Source organism: Lichenostomus cassidix, chromosome 6 (genome assembly GCF_008360975.1).
Source record: "Lichenostomus cassidix isolate B80296 chromosome 6, HeHo_3.0, whole genome shotgun sequence".
NCBI lineage: Eukaryota > Metazoa > Chordata > Aves > Passeriformes > Meliphagidae > Lichenostomus > Lichenostomus cassidix.
The window spans coordinates 32,913,225-32,929,064 of record NC_139487.1 but is presented as its reverse complement, the minus strand read 5'-3'; the positions used below and the strand labels follow the sequence as shown (position 1 = coordinate 32,929,064).

Genomic DNA, 15,840 nt, shown 5'->3' with positions numbered 1-15,840 from the left:
GTTGAAGTCCTCAGGTTGTTCCAGGTATTTATCAAAGCCATCAGAGGTGAAGGAGAGAGCCAGTGACCAGGTGGCATCTTCCCTGTTCCAGCTGCATTGCTCTGGGCTGGACACACTTAATTCCTGAGCTGATTTGCAGGAGTGCCTGTTCCATGGGAAGCAGAGGGGGCCACGAGGACGATTTGGGGTCTGGAGCATCTCTCTGATGAGGAGAGGCTGTGGGAGATGGGCCCAGTTAGTCTGGAGAAGGGAAGGCTGAGGGGGGATCCCATCAATCCATACAAACTTCTCCAGGGGGTGTCAGATGATGGTGCCAGACTGTTCAGCAGTACCAGTGACAGGACAAGGAGCAGTGGCCATAAAGTAAAACACAAAGTTCCACCCCAACATGAGGAAGAACTTCCTTCCACGAGGGTGACAGAGCCTTGGAATAGCTGCCCAGGGAGGCTGTGGAGTCTCCCTCTCTGGAGGCATTCCAAGCCCAGCTGGAAGTGCTCCTGTGTCACCTGCTCCAGGTGACCCTGGTTGGACTGGATCATCTCCAGAGGTCCCTTCAACCCCAGCTATTCTCTGAGTCTGGGAATTCCTTATCCTGAGAGTTCAGCTTAGAGGAATACAAGCTATTGCCAGCAATGTTTCAAAAATAAAAAAGGCATTTTTAAGAATTTTAGCCTTTTCTAACTTGCTCCTAAAATACCAGCCAGTGCTCATTGGAAGGTAATGTCATAGTTGCTTGGAATATTGCTTGGATCAGACTTTCCACACAGGAATCACCCATTAGAGGATGTGTTGTTCATCCTGTGCGCTGTTCCTACACTCTCCTGGTGCTCTGGGAGCTATGGAAGGTGGGAGGATGGTGGTGTGGCCTGGTGGGATGGGATGGGATGTCCTGGTGCTGCAGCTCAGGAGCACCTGAGCACTCAGCCAGCTGCAGTTCCTGCAGCTGGGCTGCAAAATGCTGCTGCTTTGCCAGGGGTGGTATTGAGAGGCTGGCAAACCTCTCCCTGGAGAGAGGAGCACTGTGTGACTCAGCAGAGCAAAGGAGCTGTGCTGGTAAAAATTGCTTTGTTGCCTGTGCTCAGTTGAAGTCCAGGTTCCCTTTTTAAATGTTGTTTTTTCCTTCCCCAGGTGAAGCTATTTTTCACAAAAACAGTAGAAGAGCCATCAAACCCAGAGGCTAGCAGTTCGACTTCTGTAACACCAGATGTTAGTGACAATGAACCTGATCATTATAGATACTCTGACACCACTGACTCTGATCCAGAGAATGAACCTTTTGATGAAGATCAGCATACGCAGATTACAAAAGTCTGAATATTTTTTTTATCAGAGATAAAAAAAACATACAAAAAAAAAACAACCATGAAGAGAGACAAACTTGAATAAACTGAAAAAAAAAGGACCTTTCTAAATGGCAAAAGGACATAGTGTCAGATTACCAATTATAGGAACAATTCTTTCCTGACCAATCTTGTTTTGCCCTATAAATCTACAGGGTTTGACACTTGTCCAGTCGGGGGGGAAAAAGAAAGGTTACGTAGCTCTTATATGTATATACCTTTTTGTGTCAAAGGACATTAAAACTTCAATTAGGAACTATAAACATGGCACTTTCCCATTTTATTCCAGTTTTATAAAAGTGGAGACAGACCTAATGTGTATGCGTAGGAATTTTTCCTTTTGTGTTCTGTCACCAAACGAAGTTTCAAAAACCGAAAAAAAAAAAAAAATTTACAGGTTCACATCCTGCCCCTTTTTTTGCACTTGTGTGGCAACAGAAAAGTCTGCAGTTGGCTAAGAGATGTTTCTAGAAGGTTTTTCCTACATTCTAATGCATGTTTTTTGGATGGGAGCTGGAAGGTGATGCTCGGAAAGGAGCGTGGCCTGTGTACCATATCCGGCTGTTCCATGCACCTTTCCTTAGCATGCTGCCCTAATTCATCCGGGACAATGGATGAGGAGTCGCCGCTGTCACTGCTTGTTGTTTGTGCATTTTTCATTTTTTTTAAGTGTAATGGTGCTAGAAAAGGCAGCTAGAGGGAGTGATTCTGTCTAGGGGTACAGGAATGAACCTTCATGAGACCCGTGAAATGAAGGGAGACAAGGAATTGGGGTCACAGAAAACAAAACAAAAAACAAAAGGAAACACAGCAACAATGACTTAACCATACAAATGTGGAGGCTATCAACTCAAGTAAGAGCTTGAAACAAATGGTTACAAAATTTGACAATGATTCATTGGGTGTTTTTTGGAATTGTAATGGCTGCTCCATCTCCTGTGTAATCAAGGCCAGTGCTAAAAGTCAGATGCTCTTAGTGCAAAAACATCAGTCAACATTTTACATTTATATTAGTAGTTTTTCAATCATATTCCTGCTGTGAATACTTCATGTGCTGCCTTGCAAGCTTTTTTTTTTTCCCTCTCATGAATATAAAAAGATTTTGTAATGGTGCACAGGAAATGTCATTGGAGATTCTCCAGGTTAGTGTTTGTTTTGAAAATTTCTGATGCATTTGTTCAATCAAGCCTCTGTCAGCCGTTCCACCCCTTTGACCTTACACATTCTATTACAATGAGTTTTGCAGTTTTGCACACTTTTTTTTTTTTTTGAAAAAAAAAAGTCATTAACTGTTAGGGAATTTTACTTGAATACTCATTACCTGCAATGTTTAAAAAACAGACATTATACACCAGAGAGAGGAAAGCAGTGTTGCAGTAAATTCTCAACGCTGTAAATGAAGATTAAAAAGCAGAACTTGGCCCAACTGCATCGTTTGCTATAAAAAACAACCCCACCAACCACCCACCAAATTGGTTTTTTTCTGAACCAGCTGGCAGTGTTGGATTATTTGTTCATGGGGACACGGCCAAGGGTAGGGCTCGAGGTTGGTTCTGGTGTACAGTTGTCATGCCCGGGCTGAGGTGACTAGAGAGTCCAGCTGCTGTTGCATCCAGATGTGAAGTCACTGCCAAAATGGGCCCCTCTGAGTAGGCCTTGAAGAGCTGCCCCCAAACTGATGCTTTTTTTTAGGATGTAATACACACATCCCCCTCCTCAATTCACTTCTTGGTGCTGACATGGAAGTTCACGAGCTGTAACTCACCCAGAGTTGTGAGTGGGGTCTGTCAGAGCCTTGTACAGCAGCATTAATGGTTGGAATTAGAATGAGACAAGGCAGGACTTCCAGCAATTACAATTGGTAAATCAAGGTGTAAAGGGCTTTTTTTTTATTATTATTTTTTCCTTGTCTGGTTTCTGCTGGTCAATTCTGCTCCTCAGATTCATGATTCTAACTTGTAACAAAGCTGGTAAATACGTTCCAACTTACAGGTTTAATTAGACTTTGATGGATCAAGGTTCAGTGCTCATTGTGGCAAGCAGGAGGTGGTTTTTCCCTTGGGAACAGGAATTTTAACTCTTCCCTTCCAATGATGTTTCACCCTGTCTGGTTTATAACAGTTCAAAGTTGTGTTGGCTTAATAAACCCAACTGTTGGTGCTTGGATAGTGTTGGGATCTTGGCACTGCTGCGTGTCCTGCTTTGGATAATCAGCATTGGATGGTGCAGTTCCAGTCGGTGACGCCGGATCGGGAATCAGGACACAAGGATGGGCTTTTGCACTGTTATTTTTCCTTTGGAATGTGAAGGTTGGAATGAGGGTTTTGAATTTTTTTTTTTTTTAAATTTTTTTTTTAATGTTTCAATGTCTTTGAGAAGCCTTGCTTACATTTTATGGTGTAGTCATTGGAAATGGAAAAATGGCATTATATATATATATTATATATATAAATATATATTATACATACTCTCCTATACTTTATTTCAGTTACCACCCCCATAGAAGTTGACAAGAATTGCTATGACTGAAAGGTTTTTGAGTCCTTATTAAAACTTTATTTATGACAGTATTCATCATTAGCTTGAGCTGCATTCTGTAGGTAATCTTTCCTTGAGTTTCTGGACTGTACGCTTCAGCCTTTTGGGATGTGCAAGAGCTTACATGTCTGAAACTACTTGAAGGCATCACTTTGGTAAGAGCTTCACTGTTAGGCCCTGAAGCATTCCCTGGGCTTGGGTAGCCCCAGTCGAAATCTTTGCCACAGCTCCTCCGGGGCAGCTGTCCAAATCAGCCTCCAGATTCCTCCCCGTGGGGCACACATTGTAAACTGGAGTTAACATGCAGCATCAAAATCAGCTTTCCAAATTAAAAAAAAAGAAAAAAAAACCTTCAAATGATCAAACAAAGAGGATGCTGGTGTGCAAGTTCCATGTTTAGTCCTAGCAAATGTGTGCAATACGTTAACGATGCCTGTGGTTGCCACGAAGTGCCTCGTTTACCTTCTCAATACTGGTGGAAAGTGTCGTGCATGCAGATGGGTGGGGTGGGACTGTGCACTAAAAGGGGCTCCAACTGCAGCGTTTTGGCAGAGCTGCCTTTCTCTGCCTCTTCAAATTTCCAGTCTGTTTTCATATAGCATATATATATATAGATACTAAAAGAAAAAAAAAATCAGTCTGTTAAGCAGCCTTACTCTGATTCAGCCTCTTCAAATACTATTGTGCTGTGCAACAGTGGCTCTGTGTGTAACTGAGAATACACAAAAACCAAGTATGACATGTACAGGATAATGCCTCATACAAATCAGATGTCCGTTTGTTATTGTGTTTAACAACCCTTTATCTCTTAGTGTTAAAACTCCACTTAAAACTGATTAAAGTCTCATTCTTGTCACTGTGTGGGTGTTTTATTGCAGTATTCTGAGCATGGCAAGCAGTCAGCTGGAATTTTGTGCTTGTAAAGCTGTGGAATTCTGAGCGTGGTGCTTGGAGCCAAGGGTGCTCCTTGTGCATGCAGGGATTGGAAGGGAGCTGCAGCATCAAAGCCTGGTGCATTCCAGAGGTTTGGCCCAGTGCAGCAGTGGCAATGCAGGTGTGTGCAGGGATGGCAAACCCTTCACTTTGCTGTCCTGGTGAGGGGCAGGGGCACCTCCTGGGGCATTAAACCACACAGGAAGCTCCTGTCTCCAGGGCCTGCAGGAGCTGCAAGATGGAGAGAGACTTTCCAAGGGCTGGAGGGACAGGACACAGGGAATGGCTTCCCACTGCCAGAGGGCAGGGTTAGATGGGATATTGGGAAGGAATTGTTCCCTGGCAGGGTGGGCAGGCCCTGGCACAGGGTGCCCAGAGAAGCTGTGGCTGCCCCTGGATCCCTGGCAGTGTCCAAGGCCAGGCTGGACATTGGGGCTTGGAGCAGCCTGGGACAGTGGAAGGTGTCCCTGCCATGGCAGGGGTGGCACTGGGTGGGATTTAAGGTCCCTTCTCACCCAAACCATTGGATTCTCTATTTAGTCTCCCAGAGAACTTACTTCAAAATGCACCTTAAAAATAAGGCAACATTACATTTCCTGCATAATGAGATATGAGTCCCACTTGAGAGAAGTCTTCTCCTAAAGCAGCTTTGTGCTGACAGTGACATGCATTTTTCCATATGGAACCATAGGATCATTAAGGTTGGAAAGGACCTTTGAGGTCATCAAGTCCACACTCAGGACAAAGTTTAAGTAGGTCACTTTGGGGTTCTTCTGGTTGCTTGGCTGTTTTAAAGCCAGACTTTAGAGTAGCATTTCAGCCCTAGGTGGTGTTCCCTGTTTCCCTGGGCCTGTAGGAGTGTGACAGGGATGGGGAGGAGCCAGGGTGCTCTGCTGCACCCCCAAATCAAGTGACTTCAGGTGGCTCTTGTTACTCCTCCTCCCTTCCCACTGGTGGCAGTGCCAGCCCTGGCCCACATTTGGCTGAGCATCTCCCCAAATCCTGAGTGGGGGTTTGGTGCTGGAGCCTGTTCTGTTTGGGAAAGGAAGGGTTTGGTGCTCTGTGGTGCTCAGTGTTTGCCAGGTGGGTCTGTCCCAAGGGCTTTACACCACAGCCCATGGTGCTGCCCAAGCTGTTAACACACGTTCCTTTTACTCAGGTGAGCTTGCTTTGCATCCAAAAAATGAAGGTAGGCTGGGAAGATGTAGAGGAAGGCCAGGAAGCTTTAAGGGGGAGTAGTCTGAACAGTGTTAAGCATGATGAGTAACTGTTATAAATATAGAAATCTCTCTGTTTGAGGGGATTCTGCTCTGCAGACAGGTGAGAAGCACTGTGGGTAGAGAATTATATTTGACTTCTGCACTCTTGTCCCGTTGACTAAAAGTCCCATGGCCCAGCCCTCAGTGGCTAAAAGTGGTTTCTAGGCCAAAATGCTCATTTTTTCCACTCTGGTGACTGATGGGGTGATGGCACATCCCAGGGAGGTGCTGGGTGCCTGCACTGAGGCTGATCCCATGTGCTCTGTCCCCACTCCTGCAATTGCCATGTCCTCTGACCCTTCTCCAGCTCCAGGGCTCAGCTGAGCTTTCCCAGCCTCTGGCATCAGCAGGGAACAGCAGCTCAGTTCTTTCAGGTCCCTTTTCAGGCAGCAAGGGAGGGAGGGGTGGTTAATAATTAATTGTGTCTTCTTTTAAAGCTGCAGCAGAGTTATAAATTGCACTCTTTTAAGCAGGAATGATGTTGGTGGGAGAATTTTAAACTGCTTTTTCTGCAGTTGGTTGACTTTGAAATGAGTGCTGGCACCTGCCAGTGATGATGTTGGTGTAGGTCTGACCAGATTCCCTGAGGTGACCTGGGTGCAGTTGGACTGAAAGAAAAAATCCCAACAAACCATTCCTATAGACTGAGGCTTGACACAAAGGGAGGGAGGTCAAATACTGAGTCAGCTCAGTGTCTTCTCAAAAACAGAACATAAATTGCTTCTTTGGTTTCTTCTCACCCTCATTCTTTGGTACCTTCTTAAACCCCATCTTTCCACATCTATTCTGCTCCTTTTTTTTATTTCTCATACAATCCTGTGCTAGGCAGATGAGAAAATCCCTTTATTTTGAGCTGATGGGCCCACTAAAATGAAGATCCTTACTTGTTTCTTTGCCTTTTGCTCCCTGTGCTTTGACTCTTTTTCTTGTCGGGCTTTTTTTATGGCATTTCATTGTTTTTCCACGTCTTTCTTCTCGTTTTCTACTTTTCTTCTGTGCTTTCAAACTTTTCAGCCATTGCTCTGTGTTGCAGTGTAGGACAGGTAATTATTTTCTGCCTGTTTATTATTTCTTCTTTTCTTTTTTTTTTTTTTTAGTCTACCAAGGCTTATTCTGAAGGCATAGCAAGGAAAAACGTTTTTAGGATGCCTTTTTGCCTTTTTTATGAAAAAAGAACAGCTCTGAGAAACATCAGGGCTGTGCAGGTTCAGCAGAAGTGTGAATGCCTCAGTGAGCTGCTGGTGCTCTGTGCAAACCTGGATGTGTTTCTCTGACCTAATGGGAACGATGAGCACATGGACTGGACTTGTGATGAGAAACCTGAATAAAAAACCTTGGTGAGGAATGGCTCTGCTACTCTCTCCAGCTGCAAGTGTTTCTACATAGGCTGTACTGGCTGCAGCAATGTAAAAAATGGGTTCAGTGGGTTTATTTCTACTTTTTTTGGGGTTCCTGTTCTTGGTAATTTATGTCCCACCGCTGAGCCCCAAAACAGGTGGCACTTTGCCTTCATGACTCCCTGTGCACAGAGGAGTTTTAGGCTGATAAAGTGATATTTCAGAGGCTGAGCTTTGTGCTTTAAAATACCCTCTGTAGAATTCAGGCTGCTTCAGGGTCTACTGGTGTTTTTTTGGTCTTTGACCAAATAATTGTAGTGTCGAGGTTATGTGGGGCTTGGAAGAGGCTGAAGGCAGCTGGGAAACGCTGGATTGAGGAATTCCAGCAGCCTGGGCACAGAGATCAGGGCTGCCCCATCCTCTAACGTTTCTGTGGTGGGAGGAAAATAGCAGAAGAAAAGGGGAAGGATTCTGTCATGGAAATCTGGGCAGGAATGAGCATTTTAAATGGAAATTAATGAGTTTGGAGGAGAAGGCGGCAAAGGCTTTAATGTAAAGCAGGATCTGGTAATGGGAGAAAGAAACCTCGTGGGTGGAGGCATGGAACTTGTGAGGAAAGGGGTGATGGCACATGTTTATACAGATTTGCTGGGGTTTTGCAAGGATGGGATGAAACAGCCGATGAGAGGTGTCTGAGAGGCATCTGGAGGGCGGGAGATGCGTTTGAGAGGTTGGCTTGGGGAGCCTTTGCTTTAAAAAGTGTTTGAAACTATGGAAACGGGAGGGCTGACAGCTCCAGACTGGAGTTGGGACCGCAACCAGCTCAGGAAAACGTTGGAATTTGCGTTGGAGGATGGTAAAGATCACGCAGCAGTGAGAGGAGACTGATAACATCCACTCACCAGCACAAAAAGGAGTTATTCCCCTTCCCTGAATATCAGCACTTGGGAAGCACATGGCTCTTCCCCTGAAATCTCAGTGTACAGAAAAGCAGCTCTGGCCCGTGGTTTGTGGGTGTCTGAAGGTTCAGTGGTGCTCAGCCCTCACTCACAGGTGGGTGGGGAGGGCTGGGTTCATCCTCCTGGCTTTTGTCTCTTTTGTGTCGAAAGGAAGGAAAAGCTTTGCAGAAGAACTCACAGCTCTGGTGTTTGTGCCTTGAAGCAGGAGAAGGGATGGCACCCAACATGTCTGTCCTTTCCTGGGGGTGGGTCTGTGCTGCAGCACTCCAAGGAATGCTCTGCCTTCTCCTGAAGGTTGAAGCATAGAAGAAAGATTCTGCAAAGAACACACTTTGCCACCTTCATCTCCTTGTCAGCTCTCTCTGACAAGCTTCATTCCCGGAGAGTAAGATCTGGAGAGTTTATTGTAGAGGAATGTGATCAGATCTGCCAAACTCTGACATTCACATATGATACAACTCTACCTGTTTGATAAAAAACTTAGCTTTGGCAAAGCATCTCCTGACCAATATCTGGAAGGCAGCTGGATGCTGGTGGAGGAAGTGTGAATTACCCTAAGCCAGCCCATTGTGTCCTTGGTGAGGTTCCAGCCTGGGATCAGGATCTTGCTCAGGTCTGTGGGCTTTGCAGAAGTTTTCCCTCTCCATTCATCCTCATCCCTCTTCCTCCTTGTCCTCACAGCAAAAGCCTTGTGAGTAGGAAATTTTGATCTCTTTGGTTCAGAGCAGTGCAAGGGCAGCCCTTCAGGCCCCTCTGGGAATGCAGGGTTTGCTTTGTAAGGATTTGACAACCTGTTCAAGCAGCAGGAGGTGGATGGGTGGACACAGTCCCAGGCACCCCCTGAGGTGGGTCTTGGCAAGGAGGTGGGAAGGTGTGGCATATCCTCATGGAGTCACTTCCACTGGCCAAAGAGGGGCTGAGTTAGGCAACGTGGCTGGGAAAGGAAATCATCTGGGGATCTGTGAAGCACAAGACAGGCTGCTGAGAGCAGCTGGGGATCCTGTGGCAGTACCTGCACCTTCATCCAGATGCTGTGGCATGAGCTGGCTGAGAAGTGCTGCCCAAAATCCCCATTCCCAGCTCCTGTCAGGGTGTTCCAGGTGTGCTTTTGCCATGTGAGTGGCCACGACCTGGTGTCCTCTCCTCAGTCCTTGCCTTCCCTCTGAAGGGTGCATTTTTCTGATGAAGTTCATGACCTTTTTGGGACAACACACCGTGCCCAGTTCATGCAGCTGAGCTGTACACAAACCAGCCCACTTCCTGCAGCAGTTGCTCAGGAGCTGGGTTGGTCCTGCGTGGTTTCAGACCCAGAATGGTGCTCAGGGGTCAGACATCTCTGCTGTGCTCCCGGTTTGAGCTCTGTACCTGCAGCTCTGGGGGACTTCTGCCCATCCCAGTGCCAGTGAGATGACTCAGAAGTGGCCCTGCTGCTGCTTGTCTCTCTTCCTCTTGACAAGCCCCTGGGTGCTGGGCTGGCTGCACATCTGTTTGTGGGGCTGGAACAGAATCGTGCACAGCAGAGCCTGTGAAGTGCTGTCCAAGTCCTCTCTCGCCTCTTTCCACATGGAGCACTTTCTTAATGAAGAATTAAGAGACCTCAGGGACCAGATGCAACTCAGTGATGGAAATAGTTGCACAATAGAGCGTTTGATTAATGCCTTCTGACTTTTCCAAGAGTCGAAGTCCTTCAGACAAAGCAAGCTTGGCTTAACTGCAGGGAGAAGGGAAGGCCCAGGGAGTGGTGAGAAGTGTGGACAAGGAGGTTGGGAGGGAGGTAAAAGGAGCTGAATGTCCACATAACAATATCTGAAGGAAAACCTGGAAGAGAGGAATTGACTGGCCCATTGCTGACTGCTTGCTTTGGCTGGTTGGTTTTGTGGTTTTATTTAACTCAGTGTCTTGCTGTAAAGCATTAAAATGTAAGAATCACAGTTTGGGATGTCTATCTGTGTAACTGTGCAACCTCCAGGCTGAATTCTCCAAGCTGGGATGCAATACCTCCAGAGGAAGGACATCTGCAGATCCTGCCATGCCAGACAGAGCAGAGGTGCTTTGCCCCTCATCCCTCATGGCACAGCTGCAGCTGCTGGACCCATGTGTGGTTTGCATTTCCCAGGAGGCCACTCAGTTTGACATCACTGTCCTCCTGATTTGAGCTTTGGTGGTGGCACAGGCCAGGATGTTCTCCCAGGGGTTTTCTCGTGGCTCAAACCCCACGTGGGCCATTGCCACAGGTGCCCCTGTCCCCCTGTGTGTCCTCTCTGCCTGGCACTGGCTGTGGAGTGCTTTTCCTCTCTGGCCTGTGTTGAATTTCAAATCACGAGATCAAAGTCAGCACTTTCTATCTCGAGCATCTCCAGCACGTGTTTCCTTTTCTTTGTAATTGAAGCCCATTAAGTAGTTTAATTGGGAGACGGGTGCTCCTGAATAAGCATTTGGAATTAATGAGCTGCTCTAGCTGTGCTTATGCCTCATCATGATTTTTTACCTCACGTGAGAGTCGGTCCTCACCTCTTTTTCTCCCTCTTGGCTGCATTTGTGAGGTGACCCAGGCTTTTATTCCCTTTGCTTGCTCAGGGCCACTGCTTCTGGAGCTCTGGTCCCAAGGTGTGGCTGTGGTGCTGTGCAGGTGGCTGGGGAAGGGTTAATCCCCCCACCCCCCGATGGGGAGTCTGAAACAGCAATGATGGTTGTGCTCCTGTGAAGCCCCAGCGAGGATTTCACACTCTGTGCCCGCAGAGATGCTCAGTGCCCTTGCAGACATGATGTGCACCAGCTAAAGTCTCTGGACACTTTGGTCTCCCCAGGACTGCAGCTTGTTTTCCTGTTCCATTTGCTGCCAGCAGCTGACTTTTTATCTGATCTGTGGTCTTTCACCACGAGCTGATGTGGTCCCTGCTCTGATTTGTGCCGTGCTCGGCGCAGGTTGAGCTGTGCTCTCACAGAGCCTGTTCTCCTTTGTAGCATAAAGAAATAAAAGCAGAGCCTTTTGGTGCTGTCCTCATGTCAGTATTACTCTCTTTGGGGTTGTCATCAGCTGCACCCCTGTGATGTGACCTCCCCAGCCTCCTCCCTGGAGCTGCATCCTCAGGTTGAGCTGCAGCATCTCTTTAAAGGTTTTTTCTCTCTTTTCCCAAGGCAAGATATGCTGATGTTGGGCCATTTCAGCCTGGCAGAGACCTGGCTTTCACCCAAGGGCTTTCATGGCAGGAGCCTCATCCAAAGCTTGAGACTCAGTTTGCTACCTGTGGACCTCAACCCTTTGCTGATCCATAGGAAATCCTAATTCCATAGGAAATGCCAACAGCCTGCCTCTCTCCTCCATGGCCATGCCTGCTGGGCACAGTGTTTGTCCTTCTTCCTTTGCAGATTTTCCTGCTTTTCTGACTTAGCGAGGTTCTGATAGCACATAATTATTAATAATTTGATAATTTAATAATTAGGCACCCTAAATGAGTGTCCTGAGCTGATTTTTTTCTGTCTCTGTCCTGCCCACCTCTCCCTGTGACGTGTTGTCAATGACCCCACTGCTTGCACAGAAAATCCCTGTTCAAATGGATGTTTTCCCATGAGAAACTGTTGTCAAATCAGTGATTTTTTTATTAAAAAGAAAAACAAAACAAAACAAAACAAAAAACCCCACAAACAAAAAAACCAAACCAAACCAAACCAAACAAAAAAACCCAACCAAAAAGCAACAAAAAAAACCCCAAAACAAAACGAAAAAAACAAAAAAAAACCCCACCAAAAAAACCCCACCAAAAAACCAAACAAAAACAAAACAAAAAAAACCCCCAAAACCCAAAACAATGAGCTGGAAAGATTCCTCACCTGTTCAGTTTAACAGCAGTGAGAGCCTCCAGGCTGTGCTGTAAAATCTGCCCACAAGTCTATTAAATAGAATAGGAAATTGTTTTCTCCCCCAATAAATAGAGACATTTTCAGGAGGTATTTGGAGGTATTTTCATCTCCCAAAGAGGGCTGCTAGTCCAGTTTTCATTCCAAATTCAGTTCAGATGAGGAGGGGCCAGGCTGTGCAGGCAGGCACAGCAACATCTCCAGCCAAAGGGCTGGGAGCTGATGCTGCAGGAGATTATTTGGGAATTAAATCCAGCAGATATTTTCAGTTGGAACGGACCTACAATGATCAAATTGGGTATTTTAAGCTCTCTGACAATTTCCCCTGAATGTCTCCTCTCCACAAACTTTTCTTCAATTGAACACAGTTTCATAATTACATGCAATTTTATTCACTATTATATATAGAATCACTATTAGAGGTAACTTTTATCACATACAGCCAGGTGAAATACTGTATGTATTCGAATAGAAAACCGAAAATGTAGACCTTGGTAAAAATATCAGAGTTGGTGCTCAGTGAGGGCTTGTGCTCTAAACAGCATCAGATTTTAGTCAGGAGGCATTTTCTCTTTCAAATGAAAACAAATGAATAAATAAAACAAGTCCCTCTGGAGAGCAGCCACCCTTTCTCCTGGAGCACGGCGCAGGAACAGGGTTGTCACTTGTGATTTCACCCCGCAGAGTGGGAGGAGGAGGAGGAGGGATCCCAAACACTTTCCTGCTTCACAGGACACCAGAGCAGCTCTGGGATGTCACTGGTGTCTGGGAGATGTCTCCTGACCAGTGCTATTTGTCTGAATCCCCAGGAATGCTGCTCCTTGTTCTTCAGAGCGGAAAAATGTTCTATATTTGGCTGTGACAATTCTTTTTTTGTTTTTTTTCTGGGAATAAAAAGTTTCAAACAAAGCATGGCAAGGGTTTGTGTAGGTCTGAGGGGTGTGGGATGGGGCTGGAGCGAGGCAGAGCTTCAGGCAGGGACAGGAGGAATCTATTACTGCTCTCCTTGCAGTTTAAGTGGATGGTGATGGAGATCCTGGCGTGTCAGAGCGGGGGCAGACGTGGATATGTGGGAAAATGTCTCTTGGAGCAGAAAAAAAAAGATCAAAACAGACGGGTAAATAAACAGAGGAGCATATGTCTCAAGGCTGGGGGGAAAAAATGAGATTGGATCAAAACCCAGCATCATTCCAGGGCTTGAGGTGGCCCTGGGTGAGCAAAGACACTGTGAGGAGCTGTGGCTGCCCCTGGATCCCTGGCAGTGTCCAAGGCCAGGTTGGACATTGGGGTTGGAGCAGCCTGGGACAGTGGGAGGTGTCCCTGCCATGACAGGGGTGGCTCTTTGGGTCTGTAAGGTGCATTCCAACCCACACCATCCTGGGATTCTGTGACCCTGCTTGGTCCAAACCCCAAATTGCTTTAAGCTTTGCAGGTAAAATGGAGCTGGAATCCCGAGGTAACATCACTGGGATCATCCATTCCTAGGTGATGGCTTAGGGAAGGATTTGACTGATGTAGTGTTTTGCTGGTTTCCTCCCCTGTGATGTGCAATGCCCTGTGTTAAAGTGTTTTATGGATGAAGCCTTTTCCCCCACTTTTTAAACAAAACCAGCGACTGGAGAGTCTGAAGCGCGTTTGGAGTCAGCGGTGAACGAGCCCCAAACCGCTTTCCTTCAGAAACTGCCCCGCACTAGCTCTGCCTTGAGAACTCTCAGAAAGACTTTGAAGTAGCACTGAAGCAGGAAGTTAATTAGAGCTGCTTTGATATCTTCCAGCGTGTTTTAACAGCTGCTGGGGAGGCAGCTCGAGCAGCAAGAGTGTGGTTTACTTCACGCTCCTGAAAGTCCACGCTGCCCTACCAACATTCCTCCCTGTGTCACGGCATGGCTGCTTTTCTTCTTTCCTGAGAGCTCAAAGGCACTTTCACAGGGATTTGGGAAAATAAAATGGCCAAACCTTATTGACTGCGGCTTGTAAAATTCTTTTTTAAGTAGTAGTACTTTTTAAAGTAGTAATAATAATAATATTTTTAAAAAAACCCAAAAAACAAACCCTTGATGCTGTGGTGTTGCAGCCACAGTCTAAAAACTTCCCCGTTTCTCACTTCTGTTTTCAGTTGTCTTTCTCCCAAGTCCTCCAGCAGGCTAACATTTTCCATGGCTTGTTCACATCTAAGTGACTTCCCAGGATATTTTAAAATGAAAGAAGGAGAAGTTCAAGCTGTCTCCTCTTGGTGAAGAACCTCTGTAGAGCCCAAAATCACAGATTTTGACCTCCTTGGGGGGAACCTCCACCCTCTTGGGGGGAACCCTTGAGTGAACTCCTTTGCTGTGTTGATTAATGGTTGATTTAGGCAATGTGCTCTGTCATGGAAAATAAATGGCTCTTCCAAAGCTTTTCCTCACTGCAGCTGTAACCTCTATCCTCCTTTCTTGTCTTTTGGTTGATCTTTATTCTTATGCCTTGATTTTTGTTACATTTTTTATATATATATATATATATTTTTTTTTTTAATCATAAAATCATACAATCAGGGAATGGTTTGGGTTGGAAAGAACCTTTAAGCCCATCCATTCCCACCCCTGCCATGGGCAAGGACACCTTCCACTACCCCAGGCTGCTTCCCTCAGTCACAGGCTGCACATGCTGGGTTTATCTCGAGCAAGGCCAGTGTCTGGGTATGGAAAAATGGAATTATTTTGGTGGCTGTAGAGAGTAAAACAAATCAAGCCAAGCAAAAGAAGGGGGTTTTCGGCTCCCCACCTCTTTCAGTTCAGTGCATTGCACCTAAAACTGGGAGATACACATCTGTGGGCCACACAGTGGGACTGAAAGCCATGACTCGCTCCATCATGGGAGTAGGGGAGATATCCAGGCTTTCCCATTGCTCTTTGCTCCTCCGTCTTTTAGGGGAGGTTTTAGGAAAATGTCCAGCCCTGGCTGAGCTGTAAACACCTGGCAGGCCAGCAGAGGCTGTGAATTTTGGGGACTCTGCTAGGGTTTGCCCAGTTCCCAGTGGCAGGAGGCACTGGATTCCCAGAGATCCACAGGACCAAAGTGTATCTCCATCCCTGGGGAGCACGAGAAGCCTCCCTGTGTTTCTCCTGGAGCAGCATCCTGAGGTGAAGCTGCAGGACAAATCCCACCCAGGGCACCTCCTGAGCCCCTCTTTTTCCCACTCCTGCTCCCCCCAGGCCCTGGCCCTGCCTTCTGCAGCCACTGCAGTGACATCTGCTCTGCCCATTAGTGCCTCTGCTCTCCTGGCCTCCAGCCCACGCCGTGGCTGCATGGATTAGGGACAATTTCATTCCCCAGCCTCAGGCTGGATGGGGCTGTGGTGGCAGAGCACAGAGGGGGTGTGTGTGTGAATGCACAGGGTGTGAGCAGCACGGAATCCCAGCCCTGGCAGGATTCCTCCTTGCTCCCTCTGAAGTTGGGATCACCTTCTGAGTAGAACTTATTCAGTGCCCCTGCACTGCTAACCCCCACATCCAGTTCTCCCCTTACTTTCTCCTCATTTTCTCCAGCAGTCGCAGCACTTTGAAGTTGCTCAGCACTGACTTAACTTCCCTGGAGCCACTTCAGTGAGGCACAAATCCCCCCTGGAAGAGCCAGG

General features: G+C 46.7%; 1 protein-coding gene across 1 annotated transcript in view; it reads left to right on the top strand.

Moving 5' to 3' along the window:
• The window catches only part of PTEN (phosphatase and tensin homolog), a 52,017-nt gene extending 47,283 nt beyond the window's left edge, over window positions 1-4,734 (top strand). Inside the window, exon 9 of the mRNA XM_085064448.1 lies at window positions 1,129-4,734. Within this exon, the coding sequence (XP_084920574.1) occupies window positions 1,129-1,314 (186 nt within the window). The 3' untranslated portion in view covers window positions 1,315-4,734. The remainder of the gene's footprint in view (window positions 1-1,128) is intronic.
• The last annotated feature ends 11,106 nt before the right edge of the window (window positions 4,735-15,840 follow it).